Source organism: Lepidochelys kempii, chromosome 17, assembly GCF_965140265.1.
Source record: "Lepidochelys kempii isolate rLepKem1 chromosome 17, rLepKem1.hap2, whole genome shotgun sequence".
Lineage (NCBI taxonomy): Eukaryota > Metazoa > Chordata > Testudines > Cheloniidae > Lepidochelys > Lepidochelys kempii.
Genome location: NC_133272.1, coordinates 6,557,344 through 6,583,197, shown reverse-complemented (window position 1 = coordinate 6,583,197; position 25,854 = coordinate 6,557,344). Strand labels below are relative to the sequence as shown.

At 38.8% G+C, this 25,854-nt stretch overlaps 1 protein-coding gene across 16 annotated transcripts in view; it reads left to right on the top strand.

Moving 5' to 3' along the window:
• BCAS3 (BCAS3 microtubule associated cell migration factor) overlaps positions 1-25,854 on the top strand; it is a 500,928-nt gene that overhangs the window by 78,466 nt on the left and 396,608 nt on the right. For all 16 annotated transcript variants that reach the window (XR_012155467.1, XR_012155469.1, XR_012155468.1 and 13 more), the window contains 2 exons: positions 17,023-17,099; positions 18,925-19,008. Coding sequence is in view for 13 of the 16 variants with exons in the window: in XM_073315905.1 (XP_073172006.1) it covers positions 17,023-17,099; positions 18,925-19,008 (161 nt within the window). In the remaining 3 variants the exon portion in view is untranslated. The remainder of the gene's footprint in view (positions 1-17,022; positions 17,100-18,924; positions 19,009-25,854) is intronic.

Below are 25,854 nucleotides of genomic sequence, written 5' to 3'. Positions count from 1 at the left end.
TAAAACAGACTTGGAGTTGTCAACGGAATCAAATTGCAAGTCAAAGAACCACATTGCAACAAATGTTGATCTCCTACGGCCTATTTTTCCCCCTCTCCCCCCCAAATGCTAAGTATCTGCAACTCTCAGTGACTTTGTTTCGAGTTGCAAGTGTTCCATCGCCTCCAAGAATCAAGTCCCATTACTTCTGTGTATTTGTGTTTGTTTTGCATATTTGTCATCGTACCTAAACTCTCATTTGTAGTGGAAAGTACTTTTATTAACGATACTTGTATTGTTAGTTTGTTAAGCGCTACTCTGATTACTCTTGGTGCTCTGTGTTTTCTTCTGTACGTTTTATGTTTCATCTACATTGGACTGAATGTGATAATTCCAATGGTCTGTCAATTTTTTTGGCTGTTCATTGTCTGTAGTACCAGATCTGTTTTCCATTATTATTAATATTTTTATTGTGGTAGCACCTAAAGGTTAATAAGATCAGGACCACATTGTGCTAGGAATGGGTATATCTGCCCACAGGTGTTGCTACCTACTGAATTAAGAAAAGGAGGACTTGTGGCACCCGAGAGACTAACAAATTTATTTGAGCATAAGCTTTCGTGAGCTACAGCTGAATGAACTGAATGCATCCGATGAAGTGAGCTGTAGCTCACGAAAGCTTATGCTCAAATAAATTTGTTAGTCTCTAAGGTGCCACGAGTCCTCCTTTTCTTTTTGTGGATACAGACTAACACGGCTGCTACTCTGAAACCTACTGAATTAGTAACTTAGGCTGTTGGCTCAAGCTTGGAGAAGTTGATTGCTACTTGCATTTTTTTTCCTGATATTGCTGGTGCCTTTTATGTCATTTTTAATTATCATCCTTGATGGTTGATCCTAACTGATAAGCTACACCCCAGAAGATCTCTCTCCAGAAGCATCCCTGTGTCTGACACTGATATCTGTACTAGAATAATTCATAGCGTAGTTGGAAAGACAGGATATTTCTGCAGATGTGGTTCCTGATTTGTCTGTGGAGGCTGCTAAAAATGGTACATGGTATACTTGGTACGAAGACTGAGCATATCATGTATGTAACATTAAACTGTGTTTAGTCCCCAAAGTGAAATGTAATCTCTCCAAACTGTTGATAAAGAGTGCTTGTGTTTGTTCACTGAGATAGCCTCTTCAAATACTTGTTTACTGATGTTTCCAGCGTCTGATTGGATCATAATTACACTAATGATGATGGTGTTCTGTGCTTAAAAGGAAAGCCTTAAAGTATGCTTGGAATTCAGATGGAAAAAATGCTTCCTTTTAAGTACTCATATAACAAACAAACAAACAAAATCTCACTTCCCTTTATTAAAATATCTCCAGATATTAGAACTGTTTCTTATTACTTTGAGGAAAAGTACCATTATGCGGTAATATTAAAGTTGCCAATAGGTGTCAGTTTCTCCCTACATGATGGACATAACAGGTTCCTAGCATTCACTAAATAGAACTTCAAGAAACAGGTTTTGAATTAAGGCTTTTGTTCTTGTTCCTTTTTATACCTTATAGAATCAAGGTACAACTTTAGCTTTGTTTTGCACAGGGGTTCAAAAATTGAAACTTTCCAGTAGGTGTTTTGGTAATTTCCGCTTAATTTTTAAAAAAAGATATTAAGTTCTGATTATTCTCAAGAGAAAACAGGAGTTGATGAAAATTTGTTTCCAAAAGTTAATAGACTGGTTGTATTAAACTACAAAAAAGTACTCCACGGTATTCAGCACAGGAACATTTCTATTCCTGATGTCAAAAAATAATGCAGCTGACAACAAAGACTGTTATGTAATATTAAACCAAAGCACTGATTTGATTGATAAGTGCCTGAGAAAATAATGGTTTTTTTTCTAGAAAGAAAAAAATGAAGCAGCCAAAATTCCTGAATCCCTATCTAGTAGCTTCATTTTGATTTTCGATATTGTTGTATGTGCATACAGTATATACACACCTATTACCCACTTACATTATGGTTTCTTTATATTGAACTTGAATTTTTAAAACCATGACTGTATTTTTAATAAAAGGTAAGCTGGGGTGGGGATTTTGGTTATCCATTTTAAACCTACTGAATAAATAAGCTCTTATACTTTGCTGCTTTGCTCAAAACCAAAGAAATGTGATTATCTAGATTATTTAGTGTAGCTTGTAGTGGTGTTGGTCGTAGGATGTTAGAGAGACAAAGTGGGTGAAGTAATATCTTTTGCTGGACCAATTTCTGCTTGTCTCTCTCTCTCACCAACTGAAGTTGGTCCAATAAAAGATATCACCGCACCCAAATTGTCTCTAACTGAATTACTCGCTCATTAAGAATATGTGTGGTAGCAATTTGTCATATTTCAGCTTCAATTGTACTACAAAACTATAAATTATTTGGAAATGGCAAACATTACTAAGCCGTTGGATGCCCTAAACATTGCTTTAATTTTCACTGCATTTTCAGTACTGGAGTAGCAGGGCTATTTTGTCATGAAGAGTGAAGATAAAAATAGAGCTTTTGTGAATGTTTACTGAGCTATGGGAAATCAAAATTTTGGAAACCGCAGTACAAAAAGGATTTTTCTCCAAATGTAATTTATTTATAATAAATCCATACTCCATACATTTTTAGCTTTTAATGTGAGATTTATAAAGTTTTTCACATCCTGTGTTCTAGCTGAATGGACCTTTTTGGTGCTCTGCTATTTGTTTATATACCGCAAGTTGCACTGAGAACTCTGAAATGGGACTTAGAAGCTCTTTTCTCTTAATGGTGAATATGCTGATTATAGCAGATATAGTGCCTTGCCATGTTTTAAGGACACAGAACAGTTTCAGTTATAATCTTCAGTTTTCACATCCACTCAAGTCCCAGAACCATTTTTGGGCCTGACACTTTTGGCAGTTAGGTGTCTAAGTACCTTTGAAATTCAATTGACATTAGGTGCCTGTCATTTTTGTCTCTGAAAACCTACTCCGTGGTCTGTACCCAGAACTTTGTTTTTTAGAAAGTTCGATCAAAATCTTTTAAGCCATTTTTGAGTTTAGGAAAGGGAAAATAAATACTTACCCCTTCATAAAATATCTAAACCACACTGTTAAATAAAAGACAACAGAAACCATGGCTAAAATTTTGGAACTTGCTTTGGAGAAAGTCCACAATGAGGACTAGCACCTTGGTTGGTTTGAGGGGAAAAATAAACATGTATTATTGGAAAATCGCTAATGGGAATGCACAATGGGTATTTAAGAACATAATGAAGGCCTGCCTCCTTTTGGACATGACTGGACATTGTCCAGTCCTTTAATCAGTGAAGGCTGAGTTAAGGATAACATGCTGCTAGGATAATTTGGATGAGTGAGATTCACATTGAAAAGCACACAGCATAATCATTTACCAAAGAGACAAATAATTTACCCCAAAAAGGAAAAAAAGTATGCTTCAACATCAGGGATAGAAGTAAGTCATTAGTGGGGGGAGGGGGGGAAGAAATGGTATGTCTAGTCATTTTCGGGTTTCCCTGCAGTTTCACTGTATACTATAATATTTTATACAGTCTACATTGTGATTTTAAAATAACCTGTTTCTGACCCCCATTATGAGCAGTGTCTTGCAGGAGGTGCAGCCCAGGAAAGGATGGGGCTGGGCAGAGGTTGGCTTTAAGCCACCTTTGCATTTTCTGAATTGGAGCAGCTGTGCACTGCAGTGTTCCAGCCACACCTTTTTGTGTCACTGGCCTCCCCACCCCACCGATATACCTCTACACTGGGGGCTGGTGGAGTGAGGACAGTGTAGGGCTGCCGAGAGAATCTCCCTTTACTAGGGAAATTCCTAGTAAAGGGATCCAGCTGTGGTGGTCCAGCTGTGTTTGGGCTCCTTTTTGCTGAAGGAGAGGAGGCAGAAAGGGGCTAGAACACAGACCTGAATTAGAACTATTCTCTGTCTGTCTGAAGATGCTGCTGTCGTAATGTAAACCAATAAAAATTGCCTCCCGCTCAAGAGCAGCAGCTGCAAATGTGGGAAATCACCCGTTTAAATGCCAATATCATTAAGCAGAAGCAACATGCGTTATCTTTTTTTTTTTTTTTTTTAAATTAAATGCAGAACACACAATTAAGATCACAGTGTCAGGAATTCAGAAGTTAAGGTTCTACAGGCTATGTTAATGCAGCTGTGTTGCATACACGTGGTATGCCTGTTTTCGTGGTTGAATATGTAGCTTACTATAGTGTTGTAATAAACGTCCCATAGAATATTCAGGATCTGCAACATGTTCGTGCGGCTGTTGAAACATTAGCTTCTGCGTTTCCTGACTTCTTTGTGAGGCTAACTGTGCCACTTTAACATTGCATTAGTATGGGAGGTTTTTCTGCATTTAGTGAGATGAAAATGCAATGATTGAATTGAGTGGAAGAGAGACAACCAATTTTATTTTAAGCTTTCATAATAAATACTCATTTTACAGGTGCCCATATCTCTGTATGTCAGTTTAAGTCTGGTGTTTAAACTCGCATGGAAAATATATTGTGGGTAATCATGGGAAGATAACTTGAACTTCTATATCTGGTATATACAATTATCAACACTGTGAGAGGTATTCCTACTTCCACCTCTGTTAGCTAAGTAAAGGCACACTTTCAATTTGCAAAGAATTCATGTCTGTAACTTTCCAATGGCATTCCACTCTCCACTGTGCCTACATTTGCAGCCAAGTCAGCTTCATCAAGAGAAGGCCTGCATTATGGAAGGGAAAAAAAAAAAAAAGAATGAATCCAGGGATGGCTGCAAGTTCACTGTTTTTGGAGTATTTCCTTGTAGCCCAGTCCACTGAACTCATTTGGCTCTTGCACTGAAAATTTGTTCCTTTTGCTAGGTGTGAATGCTGAGGTGCAGATTTTAGATCGTTGGACTTGTACTCTGGTACAAATCAGTTTTGCTTCAGAGCCTTTCTCTTTGAATATTGCACGTGACTGCAGGATCAAAACCTGGCATTCACAATGATGTGCAAGCTTTTTTTTTTTTTTTTTTGTCTTCGTAAAGAATAAATGTGAAATAACTGTTCTTCATTGATTTGTGTGCCATCAGTGCTCCTGCAACTGCCCCTCCAAAAATGCTCAGTTAGTTTAACATTGATGATGACAAAGATGGCCTTATGGATACTTTACTCTCTATAAACAACCTCCTCCCTCCCCCTGAAAAGAGATGAGTACATATAACATCATACATGTGGCATCATCTTTGCGTCCAGTAACTGGTGCCTGCTCAGTCTCTCTTTCCCTTCCACTCCTCATATTGATATATTCACAATCCATTATTCTCCAGAGATGAAGACAGTTATTGCAGCCATTATCTGGCACCACATTTCTATTGATGCTGTACAGCTAGCCCCTTAAGAGGTAATTTTCCAAAGAGTTCAGCCAGTGTACTTCATAGCCCTTAAAAGCCAGGAAGATTTTTGTGTAACCGTGGGGCTAAAATTGTACAATATGTACTGAATACCTTTCTGTCCGGCTAATAGAATAAAAATGGACACTCTGCAATTGATTATTCTAATCTGTGAATTCGTGGGTTGTATTATTTGTTGTAGGTATTCATGTTCAGGAAATGATGTGTTGTTTTCAACCTGCCAGAGACCAGGTCACCTAGGTTTCTTTTGTGAATTTGGTAGAATTTCTCTTCCCTGATGGGCAAATGGGGAGCAGCCTCTTTGCTACAAAACAGGACTGTTAGATGTCGCATGAAAGAATTAAACATTTAAAGTACTTTTTGGAAGAGAGTGACTCTCGTGCATTTCTTGCATTCCTTTCACTTCTGAATCAAAATTGGTAGAGATTGCTACTTCTGATTGTCTGATCTGGTGCAATGGTATAGTGTATGGTATGAATCCAGATTGCAACAAACCACCTTATAATTTCCTTCTTTAGAATGCTCTACTCTTATTCAGTTTTCTTTGACTATCGAGAAATGCTGCCGCCATATAACTTGTTGACACATTGCTTAAGCATTGGTATGTGGACTCAAGAAACAGTTTAAACCTGAGCATTATTAAAAGTCTTTTTGTTGGTTGGCTACCTGTACTTATGGCAGCAGGAATACTTTGTTCTAGGTTAAGAGATCTGAGTTTCAAGTGAGCAGAAAGGTCTATGTTCAAAATTCATTTCTTGAGCATTAAAGAGCATATACTTTGCCTGGGACAAGTCCACTGGAGTAGTCGTAGTTCTGCTATTTTCTCACATCTCTGAACAAATGTTCAAGATAGATTTGTCTCAACTGTGACTGCTTTACATGAGAAATGCTAAAAAGCAATAGGGTGATTAAAGCTGGAGGGTCGTTTAAAAGGGGTCTTATGCTGCATCTGGGAATCTGAGCTATCCTACCACCAAGATAATTATTCTACTCTTTTTAGAAGGCCTAGAAGACATACTGCAAGAATTATAGCGTCTTAATCTTCCATCAGTGTTGGTCCGTTTATAGGATAGTACAGTGAAGTATAGATACAGTTGGGAAAAGATTTGCATAAAGACAAAAGGACAATTTGTAAATCCAGGTTTATCAGCTAAACTGACTGTTCTTTGCAAATTTAAAAGTAATGTATAAAAGGTGAGGTGCTGTCTGTAATGTAGAAAATACCAGGTGCTGTTATACTGCTATCCCAAGCATTGGAATACAAAATATGAAACCTAAAAACAATAGCATCTTACTCACAGTGGCATGCTCGTGAACTGCAACCAACAAAATTAAATTATACATCCCCTCAAATTGGCGGGGGGGAGGGGCGGGAAGGCATAACAAAGCTTTACATCCACTATAGTGTTCTGAAGGCTGCCAAATATGTGCTCTGGTGAAGTAGCATGTGTAACAAATGTTAAAGGCCAGGGTCCTCTATGGTGAAATCTCTTGACACTTGTCTTGGAGAGCTCGACTCAAAGGACCAACAGCAAAATAATCTTAACAGCTGTGATGGAATTCAAGGGAAGAGGAGGTCTCTATGTGAGTTGGGTAGTTCAAAATGACGACAATTCTGATCCTCCAGTGAGCTTGGCATGGGTGGACTCTGCACCCATGCAGGTTCAGGGGTCTGTCTACACGAAGGTCATTGTAGTATTGGCAAAAACAGTGAGGAGTCCTTGTGGCACCTTAGACTTAGAAATTTATTTGGGCATAAGCTTTTGTGGGCTAAAACCCACTTCATCAGATTTCATAGGCTAAAACCCATGCATCTGATGAAGTGGGTTTTAGCCTATGGAAGCTTATGCCCAAATAAATTTGTTAGTCTCCAAGGTGCCACAAGGACTCCTCGTCGTTTTGTCTGATACAGACTAACATGGCTACCGCTCTGAAGTTGCAGTGTTGGTGTATGTGTGAAAATAACACACACTTGAGTATCTTATGCTAGAATGGGAAAGAAGAGGGCATAACTAGCAGTAGTGGATGTACTTCTTCATCTTCTTTCTGGGCTTATGTTTTGATAGTGATAGTTTAAAAAAGAAAAAAGAACGCTGTAGATCTGAGCATGGTTTCACAGTGAGGGGTGTCCTGCCTGCTTGCTCTTTTGCTTGATTGTATGGGTAATATTTAAACAGAAGGAAGTGTAAGAACAATAGATGATCTCAGTAAAGTATGTGACAGTATGAAAGTAATAACCTTTATGTAGGGCCTTTCATCTAGAAGGATCCCAAAGGAATTTATAAACAATATTGCTTTATAAAAAATATAAACAAATAGATTTGGTTTGCCTCATGATGCTAAAAAAACCCCCCCTAAACAAACAAGAAATATTAGACAAAACAACTTATATGATTTGTTTTCTTTGGAATAAACAATGCTCCTGCAACAACAGTATCACTATCTATTATTTACTTTCTCTCCCCTTTCTGCGCTCTCTGAAACAAGCTGTTGTCTATTGGCTCAGTCTCTTGTCATTTAGCCTTTTTATCTGGCCAGTTTAGGTTGCACAGTTCTTTAAGAAAGGAATCTTGTAATTTTATATGATTTTGAAGTGCTACATATGCTATAGGATTCCAGAAAAATTAATACATTGATATAAATAATATAGACTATATAAAGATGCTTAAATAACTGAAATGAGGCCACTTCCAGAGTGGATTATTGTAGTTAGCTATTTAATAGTGCACAACAATGCTACTTAACAGCTCTTGGTGTTGGAAAAGGAGCATACCTTGTATAATTGCTACAAGACAAATATTTTCAGGTAATAGAATTATTCATTTTGGAATTTGGCCAGGAAATCCGGTTAAAAAACCCTGTTCTTGAGAAAGTGCCCAGAAATCTTTAATGCCCCCAAGAACCAGAATACCTACATGCAGAAACCTGTATTCCTGGCAGAAGAGTGCTCTCTAGCAACAGGCAGGGGCACTTGTTCAAAATGGATACAAAGGGATGTTCACCACTTCCTAAATCATAAGCAAATTTTCTGTAGCGTGTAAATAATCCTTGGAGGTCTCCTGTGCACGTACTGACCAGTCTTGACCCTGGTTATCTTATCAGCTCTGACTTGATCTCAACCCAATGTCATATGGCAGTGTCAAGTCCAAACAAATGCAGTTTAATTCACAGTTTGGGATTAGAGACTGACTGATGCTGTATAGGGAACCTTTCTAGTAGTACTAGTCATACTCCTGTGTTGTTTAAAGACTAAGACAAAGATAGCCTGAAATGAAATTGTTCAACGCCAGTATGAAATGCTCACTCTTATGAGGATATAAAGTGTGGAACATCCATTAAAAGGAGGAAGAATGTCTATTATCATTATTTGAGGAGAATCCTTTCTATTAAGAACAAAGGAGGGGGGAGGAAGAAGAGGGAAGGGGGAAGTTAGAGAGAACCTGGGAAAGGAAGGCAGTAAACATTATGAGTAAGAGGAGATTTTTATAGTATGGTCACATAAAAAGGATTGGCGAGGGCAACTTACTGATTAGGCTTTCACTGGAAACCAGAAACCAGGGCTAGATGGTGGAGACAAAAGACAAAGACTGATAGATGTCAATTCTAGACATTTTTAAAGACTATAAAATGGATGTAGATATAGAGTCCCGAGCGTATCCCATAAAAGAAAGAACATACTCAGGGTGTCTTGAGATAACCCTGTGGGCTCAGTTTGAAGGAAGACTGTGATGTTGACATGCACAATTCCGTTCTTTTCCTCTTAAAGTTTTATTCTGTTACACATAAATCTGAAACCGTTTTAACAGCGTATCCGCTTACTTTGCATGTAGAAAGGAGACAGAAGGGCACGTACCCTTTCTCTGTACGTGGAGCCATACTTAATGGTCAAAGTGCCATTTGTACTTTTTATATAAAAATAAGTGGCTGTGGCCATTAGAAATACCCGATCTTCTCAAGACAAATAAACTTGAGTTCCAATTTATGTTTAACTCCAAAGGCTGCTGTGAGAGAGCTCTATTCAGCACTCTTGACTCAGTGATTTTAGAAAGAGTTTGGTATGAGTAAGAAGTTGCTGAAGAGGAAGCAAAATAAGCTATTACAGGCTTAATTACAAGAAGCCCTTGACTGATTGGCACTGGAATATTGCCCCGCCAAATATATACAAGAATTTTTCCATGCAGTGATGTCCCTCTTATTACCAAGGTGGGCGTGCTCAAAAGGAGTTAGGCTCCTAACTCCTGTTGATTTCAGGAGACGAGGCGGGTGGGGTGATATCTTTTATTGGACCAGCTTGTGTTGGTGAGAGAGACACTCCTTCTTCTCCCTCTATCCCCTTTTCCCACTACCTGTTAGGGAAAAGTCCTGGAACTTAACAGAAAATTATCTCTGCTGTTCTAAGAAAGTATGAATGACCATACTGGGTCAGACTAATGGTCCATCTAGTTTGCTTCCCTGTCTTCTGACAGTAGCTGGCTCCAGGTGCTTCAGAGGGAATAAACAAAACAACATTTATCGAGTGATTCATCCACTGTTGTCCAGTCCCAGCCTCTGGCGATCAAAGGTTTAAGGACATCCGGAGGATGGGGTTGTGTCCCTGACCATTTTGGTTAATAGCCACTGATGGACCTATCCTCCATGAACTTATCTAATTCTTTATTGAACCCAGTTACACTTTTGGCCTTCACAACATCCCTGGCAATGAGTTCCACGGGTTGATTGTGCGTTATGTGAAGAAGTACTTTTTTTATGACAGGTTTCAGAGTAACAGCCGTGTTAGTCTGTATTCGCAAAAAGAAAAGGAGTACTTGTGGCACCTTAGAGACTAACCAATTTATTAGAGCATAAGCTTTCGTGAGCTACAGCTCACTTCATCAGATGCATATCGTGGAAACTGCTGCAGACTTTATATATACACAGAGAATATGAACCAATACCTCCTCGCACCCCACTGTCCTGCTGGTAAAAGCTTATCTAAAGTGATCATCAGGTGGGCCATTTCCAGCACAAATCCAGGTTTTCTCACCCTCAACCCCCCCACACAAATTCACTCTCCTGCTGGTGATAGCCCATCCAAAGTGACAACTCTTTACACAATGTGCATGACAATCAAGTTGGGCTATTTCCTGCTATCACCAGCAGGAGAGTGAATTTGTGTGGGGGGGTGGAGGGTGAGAAAACCTGGATTTGTGCTGGAAATGGCCCACCTGATGATCACTTTAGATAAGCTTTTACCAGCAGGACAGTGGGGTGCGAGGAGGTATTGGTTCATATTCTCTGTGTATATATAAAGTCTGCAGCAGTTTCCACGATATGCATCTGATGAAGTGAGCTGTAGCTCACGAAAGCTTATGCTCTAATAAATTGGTTAGTCTCTAAGGTGCCACAAGTACTCCTTTTCTTTTTACTTTTTTTATGTTTGTTTTAAACCCTCTGCCTATTAATTTAACTCTGGTTCTTGCATTATGTGAAGGGGTAAATAAAACTTCTTTATTTGCTTTTTCCACAGCATTTATGATTTTAGAATAATAGAAATGTAGGACTGGAGGGGACCGCAGTAGATCATCTAGTCCAGTCCCGTGCACTTCTTATAGACCACTTTTTATAGACCTCTATCATATCCCCACTTAGCCATCTTTTTTCTAAGCTGAAAAGTCCCAGTCTTTTTAATCTCTCTTCATATGGAAGCTGTTGCATACCTCTAGTCGTTTTTGTTGCTCTTCTCTGTATTTTTACCGATTCTAATATATCTCTCTCTCCAGATAGGGAGCTAGAACTGCACACAGTATTCAAGGTGTGGAGCTTGCCATAGATTTATATAGTGGCATGATGATATTTTCCATCTTTTTATCTATCCCTTTCCTAATGGTAACTACCATGCAGTTAGCTTTTTAAACTGCTGCTGCATATTCTGTAGGATGACTCAAGCATTAAGGGTAAATCTGGAAAGCCCGATTGGTTTAATTCCTATTATATTGTATGTGACTTACTTCAGAATGGCCCTGTTTCCCCACCCACTGATTGTTTGTTTAAAAGCTGAATGGGTGGAGAGGTAGGTTTTGCTCTTTCTCCTCTGACCACCCTCCCTCTATTCATGGTACTGTTACTGGAGCTAGAAGAGGACCTTTTAAAATACATTTTAAGTAAAGGGGAAAGTTCCTTCTGGGAATGGAGGAGCTTAGCTTTCTTCAGGAGCCGAAAACAACAGGGTGATGGAGTGGGAGTTTGTGGGTTGCCATCATGAGAAGAAGAGGTGACCACATTTATTGTGCGCATATGGATATGAAACTGTGAATGCCAGTAGTCCTATAAGAGTTCAGGGTTTTGTATAGCACAGTTCTATTGAGAAATAATACAACTCATACCCCTTTCCTTCTCATCACTCAGTGTGCAGGGATTTCATAATTGCTTAGAGGTTTACAGAACTGTGTTGGTTTAATCAGCATTCTTGTACTATGGCTGAGATCATTCCATTTCCAGTAAAATCAAATGTACAAATTCAGTGTAACAGTAAGAAGACTAAAACCAGCTTTGAGTTAAATTATTACTGTGTGCTTATTTTGAACTTATATTTTAAAATAATGCAGTTCAGTAATAAAAACAACAACAACTTTGCATGTATATAGCCCTTTTTGCTGAAGACCTTTACAAGCATTAATGAATTTGGCCTTTGTTACCATTGTGAGGTAGGTTAGTATTATTTCCATTTTACCGAAGGGAAGAACGAGGCATGGAGAGATTAGGTGATTTGCCCAGGTTAGCACAGGAAAGCTGCAGCACAGCTGAGAATAGAGCCCTACTCCTAAATGGAGATTTTTAAAATCTCAGTTAGAATCTTTTGCCTTAACCACAAACTGCAAACTCCTTTCTTTTCTGTGTGTATTAATTTATGTAGAGAGAGAGAGTAATTTGTGTATTTTAGAAATATTTAAATTAGCCTCTATGTGCTCACCTTTTATATTGGGTGTGTGTGTGTGTGTTCAACTTCTCAGTAAAGCCTGTTATAAGATGTAGTGTTGCTAAGTACTTGTATGATTTGCTGTACTTTTGGAAGGGCTTTCCCTTAGTGATCTTCTCTTGAATGACCTCTTGATACCTTCATTGAAACTTGGAAACGTTGGTCTTCTTGACAGTTAGCACGGCTTTCTCATTATGTTCATTTTCATTGTAAACATGAAAGAACTGCTGTCGTTATTGCTTAGAATAGATTTTTCTTCAGTTGTTTTGAAGTTTAGTAGAAGTAGAAGTTAATCTTTAAGAGAGTCGTGCTTAGAATGATTGGATAGCAAAGCCTGACAGGTCACGCTGTTTGTCTTTACATTTGCCGAGTAGATGATGATCTGCTGACTCCAGCTGTAAGTGTTTTTTTGGATAGCAGAAAAACAATTGGCTTTTCTCCCCATAAAATATAACCCTTTGTTTATTCTTGTGGGGCAGGAAGATTCCAAAACACATGGAGTCACAAAGGAAAGAAGTGAAGAGTATTGCTTTCTTTTTTTTACACTCTTTTTTTCTTAATTGAGAGAAGAGAGTTTAATACTGAGTTGAATTGCTGACTTCAATGGAGGTCATTATTGGAACTGACTAATTTGCAAGTAGAAATGTATTAAGTTGACCAAATCTAATTCACATAGTGTACTGCCTGTAACATAAAGTTACAGTTGTTAAAAACACCTGCTACTAGAGATACTCTAAATTTTCTGGTTTCAGAGTAGCAGCCGTGTTAGTCTGTATTCGCAAAAAGAAAGGAGGACTTGTGGCACCTTAGAGACTAACCAATTTACTTGAGCATAAGCTTTCGTGAGATACAGCTCACTTCATCGGAGTGAATGCATCCGATGAAGTGAGCTGTAGCTCACGAAAGCTTATGCTCAAATAAATTGGTTAGTCTCTAAGGTGCCACAAGTACTTCTTTTCTTTTTTCTAAATTTTCTGTATAGACTCATTTCAACCAAAGGAATGTGGCTTTTTGTGTTTCCTTACTGTCTTCAGTTCACTCAAATGATCAGTAATCGCTTTTTTTTTTCTTCTCAAAAGAGAATTTGTCTTTTTAAATTGCTTACTTTTTGCCAGGTTTATACATTTTTTGCTATCAGTTGATATTAGTTTTGTTATCAGGTTAATATTGGTTTGTTCTTTGGTATCTACCCCACAGTAGTTCTGGGGTTTGGGAAGCACAGATGGCCGATTACAAAACACCGTAAAGATGTATGAGACAAATTTTAACACTTAACATCTTTTTGTGGATATCTGTATGAGGGATAGGAGGAGGATTCCAAGGACTTGCACAACTTTACTGAACCAGATAGCAATTGTACAAGCTGAAGCTGAGGTCAGCATTAAGTCCTTCCTGGTTTATAATAATAATGTCATCGGAAGAACACATTTGTATTTACAACCTTAAGAAGGATTTTTGCCTTCTTTCATTAAGAGGCTCTGGCTGCCCACATTTTATGCACTTTCAGAGTGCAGTAACAATTGTGGCATCTTACTCTCTGCTTTCATTTTCCTTCCTGAGATCAAGAAGGTGAAAAGGCATCTTACAAAATGCTCACTTGGTTTTGCTTTCCTGTCTTGAGATGGGTTTAGTGGGATGAATTGCTGCTATTTCTGTTACCATGGCTTCATGACTTTTGAAATGGCTTATTACGATTTTTTGAATTTTATAGTACTCCCACCTCTACTCTGAAAAATAGATACTGGGCATGATTTAACTCATGCAGCATGACTAGTCTAATATCCACTTCTACATGTGTCCAGAAAGAATGATCTTCAAATACATATTTCAGTCTCTCTCATAAATATATACATGTATGTAAGTGAGATTTTAAAATCTCGCATTTTGTACATTAAAATAAGTTTAATCAGTTGTTTTAAATCTCCTTCAGCACTGCACAGTCTAGAAAATAATGGCATAGGAAAATGTTTTGCCTTTGTCCTCACTAAAAGTTCTGGCCAAGTGGCTGTTCAAGAAGCAAATGATTACAGCTAGTATGAAAAGGATGGTTTACTAGGATTATTCTTATCTGTAGTTCCCATCAACTTTAGACAAGGAATAGATTTACTTGTTCTTATTGTAGTTAACTGATCAGTATACAAGAATTTGACCCATGAAATAAATGGGTTAAATAGAAGTGTAGCTATATTTAGCTTCCTCTTTGTATGTCACTTCTCCACTGCTATATTCTGCAAGTCCTTCCATTCCCTTTTGTTGCTAAATGTGTGTACTATTCTAAAATGCTGTTTGACTGACCCCAGTCTACCCTTTATGATTTGGATTAACCAAAACTCCAGTAAATGACAGAGGCAAATCTAAACATTTTAAATGCATTGTTTTGTTTACCTTTTATCTTGGTCAACCAATAAGAGAGAAATACTCTAAATTGATATAGTGTAAATGATCTTCAGAAAGATAATAGAGAAAAATATGGATGATTAATCCTTTGATAAGATCCATGCTTTATACACTGCCTATGATATTTCTTCTTAAAATTATGTGTAGCTTTTGTATTTTGTACCCCCCTCCCAAAATAGTTAACATGGATAATGTTCCCTTAGCCAACCATGCCAACGTTTAGATGCTGTTTTAGGTAGTACTGACCTCAATCCAGCAAATAGGGCTATTCACATGGTTAAAGGTACTTTACTGGCTCAGGACCTTATTGCACTAGCCGTTTACATTTAGTCACCCAGAATCAAATCATGCATCAGGCCCCAATTCTGCAAATAACTGTGGTGGAATTACTTATATCTATATGAAATTCCATTGATGTTAGTGGCACAATGCATTGGGGTTTGGATCTGCACAGGCATATCTATTTGCAGGATTGGAGCCCTAAATGATAAGGAAAAATGTTACATATTATTTGTGATGTTGTAGTACCTATAGGCCCCGGTTGGGATTGGACTTCATAGTATTATGTGTTCGGCATCTATATAGAAAGAGACAGTCCCTGCCCCGAAGAACTTACAATCTCAAATGACCAAAAAAGACCCAGGGAAGAACAGGCCACAGTATACAGCAAACTGGTCAGAGTGCAATAGTAAGAGCGCAGCCTTTAGTTCCAGATTTTTTTTCCTTTATGCTTTTTCATTTAGGTTTTACTCTTTTCTATTTCTTCTGTCAAATTGTTCTAAAACTTGTCCTTATAATATTTTTTATTTTAATCCTGCTTTTGTTTATAGTTAACGCTAGCATTTTCTATATTTTGTTAACTTTTGACTCTTTCTGTTGGTTACATTTAGCACCCCATCTAGTTTGTTAATTGTAAACGTTGGCAACTTTAAAATATATATATATATATATATATATATTTAACCCTCACCTTTTCAAAAATTCAAGGGGAGCTTTAACTTGAGTTGCTTTTTAACACTGTTATTTTCTGTGCTGTATTGTTTTTAACTTTTAATCTTAGCCTTATGCATATCTATTTTAAAATTTTAAGACTTTGTGTATCTGCAAATGCACCTATTTTCCTTGATAACACAGACCATGAATAACAGGTTAGACCAAGTGTGGTCTAAGTATATTTGATCCTACCTCAGTGCAGGGGCTGGACTAGATGACCTCTCGAGTCCCTCCCAGCCTTATATATCTATGATTCTATAAGCGATGGAAAGTTTTTAGTATGAAGCTAACTGGAGTTCTGATGCTGAGCTTGAGTCAGTGAAGGGGATAACGAACAAACAGTTTTGCAGGAAGAAAGCACAGTTTTGTAAACACACCCCAAAGCAAGCACGCAGTTTGTCATGATAGGCAGTCTGCTTAAAAGAGACTCAGTACTGGGATAGAAGAAATGTTGCAAGCCAAGACTAAAATGCGTTGATAAAGCTGGGCAAGGAAAGCTTACACACCCCCTCTTCTGTACTGTTCATGATTGGGGTCAATGCTGTTAAAACTCTCCCTTTTATGAATACTTACATATGGGCTTAATTTAATACATTGTGAGTAGTCCCAATGACTTAATGGAACTACCTGTGGGGTGAAATTGCAAGTTGACGTCAATGGGAGTTTTGCCATTGATTTTAATGGGGTGAGGATTTCACTCAAAGTGGGTAAAGTTAAGTACGCACATAAGTCTTTGTGAGAGGTGACCTGTAAACACAAATACTTCTATTAAAAACAAACAAAACCCACCCACAGACACCTAACATGATTTTGACCTTATTGCAGTTAGTGATCACCAGCAGGCATTCAGTGAAGTGAACTTAATCATAGTGTAAATATATAGAATTGCTTGGGTCACAATGTGGAGAAATCCACTTTTCAAAGTAGTGAAAACCCCAGTAACTTAAATTAAAAGTTAATATCTCATGCAGTTTTGAGTGATGGGTTTCTTAAAGTTGTAAAATCTATTCTCCACTCCCAGCCTTTTAAAAAAGAAACTCAAACATAAGGAAAAATTAGCATTTACCATTAATTAACTAACTGTTAATAACATGGCTCATCTAGCCACAATCTTATCTTCAGCTACAAAAATGTAAGCATTTGCTGAGTGATATTAGCAATTGAAAGCTCTTTGTTTAGGCTTTTTGTTTTCTTGGCAATAAGTAAAATTCTTTGTAAGAAGTCATTAAGATATTTCTCAGTGCTGCCTTTTGAAAATTTTCAGGCTGCTATCCTTGTCCGGGGCCAAACATGAATCCCATTGCTCTTGGGAGTCGTTGGCTTGCTTATGCAGAAAATAAGGTAAGGAATAGCTTAAATTTTAAATATTTTCTGTAGTAGAGAAGCCAGAATGATTTTACTTAAACCACAGGAACAGACTTGTTTAAAAAAAAGAAAAAAAAGGCTGTAGCCTTTAAAAGGACATTGACAAATGATGGTTGGCCAAAAATTACACCTACCAGCTGTGTTTTGTTTGCAGTTATATCATCCTTCTACTCTATGCACCATATTCAACTGTGTGAGCTTACAGGGCCTGGATATACAAGAATAGTACAGGCAGAAAAAGAAGAGTTTTCAATCCATAATTGCATCATATAGCTTGCTCAGCAATTAACACCTTAAAAATTGTGTTCAGTTCTTTAAACAATAACTCGCAACACCTCTGTAAGACAGATGTTTGCCTATTTTACAATTAGGGGAAACTGAGTCACAAAGTGGTCCAAGGATTTGTCTAAGACCACACAGCAAGTGAGTGGGTAGAGTGGGGATTAGAACTCAAAAGTTCCTGGCTGCCTGCCTCCAGGCTCAATCCATTAGACCACAGCTGTCTTCGAGAATGTAAAATATTGAATTAGTTCTGATTATTTTCAGAGTCAAAGAGAGGAAAAATTAGATGCCAAGGAAAGTAATTAGCACTCTTTTTACTCAGTGTAGTCCTAAAAGATTATTGCGAATTTAAAACAAGATGTCTTTGAAAACTTTACCTTCAGTTACCAGAGTATGGTTTGTATTTTAAAATGGAAGCACTTACCTTTTTCATGTTCACCCTTGGTTACATTCCTGTGACAGGAATAGCTGCTTGTAAGAACTGAGCCAAAGACTATCAGAGAGGCAGCTTTTATTAATTTGCCTGCTGTTATACCTCTGTCCAAATTTAGGTCTGCCTCTTGATGAAACACCACACCCATCGGTCAGCTACAGTGTTGTTCAATTTACAGACTGATCTGTAAGTTTTGCAAATGCTGCTGTAGCAATATTTAAACAAATTATGAAAATAAATAGATCAAAAGGGAACTTCAGCTACTGATGTGTCCCTTGGATACATTGACTGTTGCCCTTCTTCAGTTGAATTTTTACTTTTTTACCCATTTTAATAGAATTACGAAGAGGCATTTTCATGGAGAAGATATAGGTTAGGGTGATTTTTATCCTTTTTTCCTCTTTCTTTCAACAAAAATGATAGAAGGGAGCAAATAGAGAGTCGACATTTTCTATGCATCAACAATAAATATCAGTGACTCATTTGCCATTTTATTTAACTGGCAGTCTTTGTTAATTGTTTGATAGGGGCTAAAGGTGTCCTGGTTTGGTCTATTAATAATAAAACAAAAGCAGTCTAGAAGCAATGCCATTGCAGACATATTAAATCTCTACAAAGCCCAAAGAATTAAAAATGTGTATGTAGCAAACTTTTTTCTTTTGTCATTTTTCTGCTTGCTGGAGTCTGTATAATAAAAAAAAAAAAAAAAAAAAAGAGTGGAGGGGAAAGCCACATCCAAATTCTTAGGATGTCAAATATTTAAAGTTACATAGACATCGCTAAAGCCGTTGATTATATTTATTTAAATTTATTTGCGGTAATGCTGCCAGACCCCAAATTCCACCATTTCAAAGTTTATGAATTCTTAGGGACTACTCATCTTGTAATTGAAAACCAAAGCTGAGCTTGCGACAGTCTGGGTGGCACCCAGAAGATTATAAAAAGGGGTTAAGTGTCTCAGCAGGGCTTTTTGCTATTTGTATGAAAAAACACGCCACTGTACATGATAAATAAGAGCTATGCTAATGGGTTACGGGGTTGTATAGTTTAATAATAGTGACTTGCTGGCTGTCTTTCTCCTCGCAGCTGATCCGGTGCCATCAGTCCCGTGGTGGAGCCTGTGGAGACAACATTCAGTCTTACACCGCCACAGTCATTAGTGCTGCCAAAGTGAGTACATCAGCAACCGCTGGAAGAAGTTTATCGTGTGCAGTGATTATCAGATTCCTTTGCTGAACTGTATTGAGATCCCCCCCCCACCCCCGCCCTTCGAATTCGCAAAACAGAAAAGAATCTAAGAAAGGTGCTGGAATTGCTTTAATAATATTAAACCCAAATATAGGGGCCAGATCCTGCACGTTTCTGAGCAGCCATTGCTCAGCGCTTCTCAGTAGGCACTCAGCGCCATTCACGATTGGGCTTTTTTATCTCAAACCTTTAGTCACACTAACAGCTCTTGCTCATGTGAGCATTCTCAGTTAAATCTACTCAAGCAGGACTGATGCTCCGTTTATAAACACAGCCGTGCCTGGTGCTCTGTGGATATAGTTGCTCCAGTACTGTATTTTTACTGTATTTCAAGGGTGATAAAATTGTACTTGAAGGATAGAAGAGCTAATTAATTATATACTTACTACCAGAGCTGGTCGAATTTATTTCGGCAAATAGTTTATTCACTGGTATGATTTGTCAAATAGTTTTGGTTGGAAAAAATGAGAGGATGAAATTCTAAAACCACAGAAATGTTTCATTTCAAAATTTTCAAAATTAAACATTTTGACTTTGTTCAGAAAAAATATTTGTTTGGAATTTTAGCTAGATTTATCAACCCCTGACCCCCAAGTTTTCATAAAAAACCCCAAGCCCCCCCCTCCCCTCCGAAAACTAAACATTTCAAGTTAAAGGAAACGTTTTGTTAGACCTGAAATGAATTTTTTTGTTTTGTTTTTCACTGGCAAGAAAAACCTAAAAAACTGTTGATACAAACCGAATTATTTTTCAGATTTTTTTAGTTCAGCCACCAAACTAAAAAATCAGTTATTTACCCAGCTCCAGTTATTATAACCTTCAAAAAAGCCTCTCAGTGTTAATAATAATGTTTACATTTAGATACCAGTGCCTATGGTTTGCTTAGTCGGAACAGCGTTCCTCTGTGTGTTTGGAAGCTTCTGAGTTTTCATGGAAAAATCTCAGGCAAGCCAAAAGAGCATGCATTTTTGTCCTGGAGATTTTACCTCTCACATTTGGCAAAGTCAGTTCTTTTTCACTCTCTCACACACACACACACACACACACACACACACACACACACACACACAAAAGTGAGCTTCAGTGTTGGCTGGCAAACTTCATGCTGATTACAAGCTTTTCTTATAACCACAAGCCTTGTGATTTGTGAAATACACAACAAAACAGTTCTAATCATAGGGATTACAAAGAGAATCTAAATGACAGCATGGAATAGAAAGCACAACTGCACAGAACAAAGCAACAGTTTAAAGAACCCACAAAGAGAAGCAAAGGTCATGATGTTTCATATAAAAGCAAATAAAAAAATGAATGTATTCCATCAAGATGGCTTTAGAACTCAACTGTGCTGTGGTTGGAGGGGAAGAAAAATGACAGGTTTTTACATTGCTGAGGGGAAATTTGGATCTTCTTCCTCCTGAAGATACTATGTTAGATCCGTAATATATGCTTTGAGTTTCTTCACACTCAGTGGAAAAAGGTGAAAAAAATACTTTCCGTCTCATCAGTATTTGCATTTTTTTAAAAAAAATGGGCAAATGGGCTTAGCTGACTAGCTCAGTAGCATTTGCTATAATTGTACTCAAATAGGCTAGATTCTTGTTTACATGAGGGTCACTTTACACTACCATAGCATCCTAAAACGTGGCCTTAATGTAAGCAAGAGTCTGGCCCAATACGTCATTGGAAAGAGCAAGCCACGATGTTGTTAAACCCTATGAACAACTGGGTAGCACACATTCAATAGTCCTTGCAGATCAAAGGGTAAGTTTTTGTTTTGTGTTGTTACAGAGACTGAAAAAACCAGCCAGAGAGTGTCTGTCAGAAAGCACAAAAGGGTCCCTAGACAAGACCATAGATTGATAGTTTTTAAGGCCAGTAGGGACCATTATGATGATCTAGTCTGACTTCCTGCATCCTACAGGCCGGAGAATTTCACCCAATACATACGAGCCCAATATATACAAACTTGAAAATAATGATGGTGCAATAAACAGGGAAAATATTTGTATAGTTGTAGGAAAGAAAAATGTATGAGACCCTATGTAAGAACAAGGTAGTAATCAGAGCTGGGAAAAGATAGAAAGCCATTAGATAATATGCCCTAACACATGCACCTAACCCACTGATACTTGGGGAAGGACTTCCGGGTTGGTACTACAGGGTAGAATGGAAATCTGATTCTCTTGTCAATTGTTAGTGTGGTCCTTGGTTAGTTGTGACTGCATTGTGTAAATAGGGGCGAGGGAGACTCTGGGACTCTTGTGTACAGGATATGTGCTGGGGAGGGCATATATTTAAATGAGACCTCAATTTGTGATATAAATTAGAGTAGTAAAATTGTTATACCAATAGAATAAAAACCAGAAGGATCTTATTAAAGGGAAAAAGGCAAAATACCACATTTATTGTGAATACAGAAAGAATCATAGTAAGCAGTTAGTTATAGCTATAACATTCCATTCAATCTCATATTTATTCACACATTCATTCATACAAACACACACACACACACACAGGTTCTGCAAGGTTGTTATCATAGTTACCAGCCTCAGAGTTGCTCATGCCAAGGCACTGGCCAGGTGGCCTGGACATGAGGAGAGAGCAGGGCCTTGTCAGATGCTCATCTGATGTTCCTGGAAGTTGGTTTGCAGAATCAGACCCCAAAGTTCTCACTTTTTAGAGTCTATTTTTATAGGAATTTCTTCCTATGCCAGTCTATGGGAATTGCTTCATCATGCTGTTGCTGAATCAATCAGCAGATAGCACATTCCTGACGGCTCCGTACTGCTAGATGTTATCTTGTTCTTTGGTTCTCCCATCCTTGAAGCTGTTGGGTGGATTCCAGTCTGCCCTCTGGGGGTCCTCTGGTTATTTCCACTTGTCGCCTTCTTCAGCCGATGGACGCTGGATTCTTAGGCTGGCACCTCCCTGATCATTCAGTTATTATTCACACCAAGCATCCATCCACATACATCCTCTATCTCTGTTTTAATCACAATTGTTAATACAACAAAAGGGCAGGGAGTCTCTGGGTGCTGTTTCTGTTGTTAGAGTATTGCTTTGGGTCTCTCTCTCTGTGAATTGCTTTGAGAACAGACTCTGTCTTAGAATGTACTAACACAGTTAGCAGCTTGCAAGTTTCGCACATAGAGGGAGAGAAACAGTACCAAAAACCAAGAGACCTCTTCATTAGTAATACCCTGGAATTTAAACTATGGGGAATCAAACTCATTTGTGATTTTAATACAGAACTTCTTTAATATGATCCAACATAATGCCCACCTTGCAAGCCAGGGTGGAGTTTGGGTGGGACTGGGAACAGTGGAGACAACCTTCTGGGGAGGGAGGGAGATTTTGGCCAAGGGGATTTGAGACAGTCTTCATCATCCTCCCTGCTCTACCCCTACTTCTTTGCCTCTAGTAGATGGGGGCCTGCCGCTTCCCACTTCTGCCCCCTTCCTTTCTTCATGCTGTATGGAGAGACAGGATCACATGGAGCATCTGGGTCCAGGCTCTGGTGTTCATCCCATCCACTGCAGCTGCCATTGGTCTGTGCAAGCCGGGGTCTTGGCTCTTCCGTTGCTGAAGTTGGGGAAGGGGATGATTAAAAAAGGAAGAAGAAAAAAAAAAAAAGGTGGATCCTAGATTGAGTAGCCCTGTTCGTCCTGCCTATCACTAATATGCTGGATGTCTGAGAGTGCCAGGGGCTGGACTGATTCCCAGTTTTGGGGTCTGGAAGGTGCATCTTCCCTGTATTGGGAAATGGGCAAACAGCTATGTAGTGTGACATAACGACAGGAGCGTACCTCTATGTCCAGTGCTACCTGTAGCTCTTCTCGTCTATCGTACCTCTCCAAGAAAGAGGTTGGGACTCTGGTATCCAGTCAGGGTTCCTTGATTGGCCTGAGTGTGTAGAGAGAGGGCATGGGTTCACACTCACTTTCAAGGTAGGACCTCGAGGTCCACTGGTGCCAGTTCAGATCGCTGGAACAAACGTGTGGGGTAGCGTTGGGTGATATATTCCAGTTAGCTGTAGGCTGTTAATAACATTGTATCCTTCTTGTTTAACCGTATGATATCCGTGTTTCATTGTTTCTATGTCCACATCAATGGACAATGTAAATATTTTCAGCCTGAAATTTTGATAGGTAGGAGGCTATTTTATTGTTCGTTGACCAGGTTCCAATTAATTAATACAAACCTGGTACAAATTTATGCCCCGATTTTGCAAACATTTATGCACATGCAGAACTTTACTCATGTAAATAATCCAGGTGAAGGCAATGGGACTGCTTAAGTGAGGGAAGGCATGCACATGTGTAAGCATTTGCAGAATTGGTGTCTTAATTATGTTTGTGCTTTCTGTTAACGGATTTGTAACTTCTGTGTCTGTTAGCAAGTCTAAAGCATGGAACTAAGTTAATAACTTTGTTTTGACCGATTTTAATCCAACTGGGTAGCAGTGAGCAATATGTGATTTCCTGGTAATTGAAACACTGATTTACCTCAGAGGCAAAGACACAGTCCAAATATCTGTTGCCCTTTGCCCTTCCCATTACCTCACCATCAACCTTATTGCTTGTTTAAGTAACTCTTCCTTTACAGGCCTCAACTGTGATTATATCTTATCTGCATGAAATGGTTTAGGATCCATCCCTTTGATCAATGGAAGTGTTAGCTACTTTTAAAGTGGATGTCCTTTTTTATTCCCCACTCTGTCCCTTTTGAATTCAGAGCGGTTCCATAAAAGTTCTTGTTTTCTCAAATGACCTTGAGAAATTCAGCCTTTTGTGGGTCTTGATTCCAATCTCTTATTGAGGGAAGTGGAGGAACCTTTGCCCAGAGAAGGAAGATAAAGTTTGGTAAGGAGTCATGGTGATAGAACCACAAAGAAAAGGAGTACTTGTGGCACCTTAGAGACTAACCAATTTATTTGAGCATAAGCTTTCGTGAGCTACAGCTCACTTCATCGGATGCATACCGTGGAAACTGCAGCAGACTTTATATATACACAGAGAATATGAAACAATACCTCCTCCCACCCCACTGTCCTGCTGGTAATAGCTTATCTAAAGTGATCATCAGGTGGGCCATTTCCAGCACAAATCCAGGTTTTCTCACCCTCCACCCCCCCACACAAATTCACTCTCCTGCTGGTGATAGCCCATCCAAAGTGACAACTCTTTACACAATGTGCATGACAATCAAGTTGGGCTATTTCCTGCTATCACCAGCAGGAGAGTGAATTTGTGTGGGGGGGGTGGAGGGTGAGAAAACCTGGATTTGTGCTGGAAATGGCCCACCTGATGATCACTTTAGATAAGCTATTACCAGCAGGACAGTGGGGTGGGAGGAGGTATTGTTTCATATTCTCTGTGTATATATAAAGTCTGCTGCAGTTTCCACGGTATGCATCCGATGAAGTGAGCTGTAGCTCACGAAAGCTTATGCTCAAATAAATTCGTTAGTCTCTAAGGTGCCACAAGTACTCCTTTTCTTTTTGCGAATACAGACTAACACGGCTGCTACTCTGAAACCGGTGATAGAACCCCATCTGAGAGCTCCCACTTGGAGATCCTCAGAGGAAACACTCAGTAGCTGTGGAAAATATTTACCATGATGACATTTGATGGATTAACTAACTTGAAAAATGCCGCAGTAGCGAACAGCTTTTTTTCTCACTAATGTGGTTCACATGTCTTTATCATTTGAAATAGGTTGACCTCCTGCTCAATGAACAATTTCAAGAGTTATCCACAATCCCTTTATCCGGCAGAGCTAGAGCTACCTACCCCTGTTTGCATTTAATGCCAAGTTCAAAACCACAGTCGCATTAGGAGACCTTGACTCTTGGTGCCCAAGGGTTAATCTCTCTTTTTATCCCGGCAATATTGGAGAAACTCACAATATCATGGCTTTATTATTTGATGATCTTTATTTTAGATGCTTAGAAGGATTTTGTTTTGAACAGACAGAGTAGTTTTCACTATTCCCACGTGATGCATCTGACAAAAACTCCCTTTTCTGCTGTTGCTAACTTTTCCGTGGGTCATTTTGCCCCTCTGATCTTTTCATTTCTTCCCATTTGTTTGGAGAGTCTGTTGACTATCTGTGTGTGTTCTAAGGCAGATCACAGTAGTGATAAGTTCAGCAGCTTCACTGAATGTAAGTGCCCTGGAAACAGAAAATTACCACATTTTAAAATGTTGATAATTTAATAGAGTATATCAGGGAAGTTTATTTAATGTTCACAAAGATGAAAATTGCTTTGTATGATATGCTTCAGATCCCATGGATTTCTCTGCTGCCAGTAAAGTCAGTGAAATGGGACTGAAGGCATGTAGCATCTTCCAGGAATGAAGCTCATTATTATTGAGTGGTTTTAGTGATTGGTGAACTTCCAGGGAATGGGTTTAGATAATCATCCAGATGTGAAGTTGCTTATCTGCAGTATCCATGCTTTGGGGCGGGGGGGGGGGGGGGCGGGAGCAGAAGACACATTTTTCCATCCCCTTCTTTGGCTTCTTCCCATCTACCTGGAGAGAGACCCAGCTTTTTGCTAACGACTGTGTGTTGAGAAGGTGATCAGCCAAACCAGCTCATTCTCTAGTCTCTTAAAGAGGTGTCCAGGTATGCCTTCTCTCTCCTAATTCAGTCTTGGGGTGACACGGCAGGCACCCTTCCATACTTTTTTTTTAAGGGTAGCCAGTATATTCCTCTCTGTATCTCGTGAGACCATATTTTCTGCTATTTCAGCATGTATGG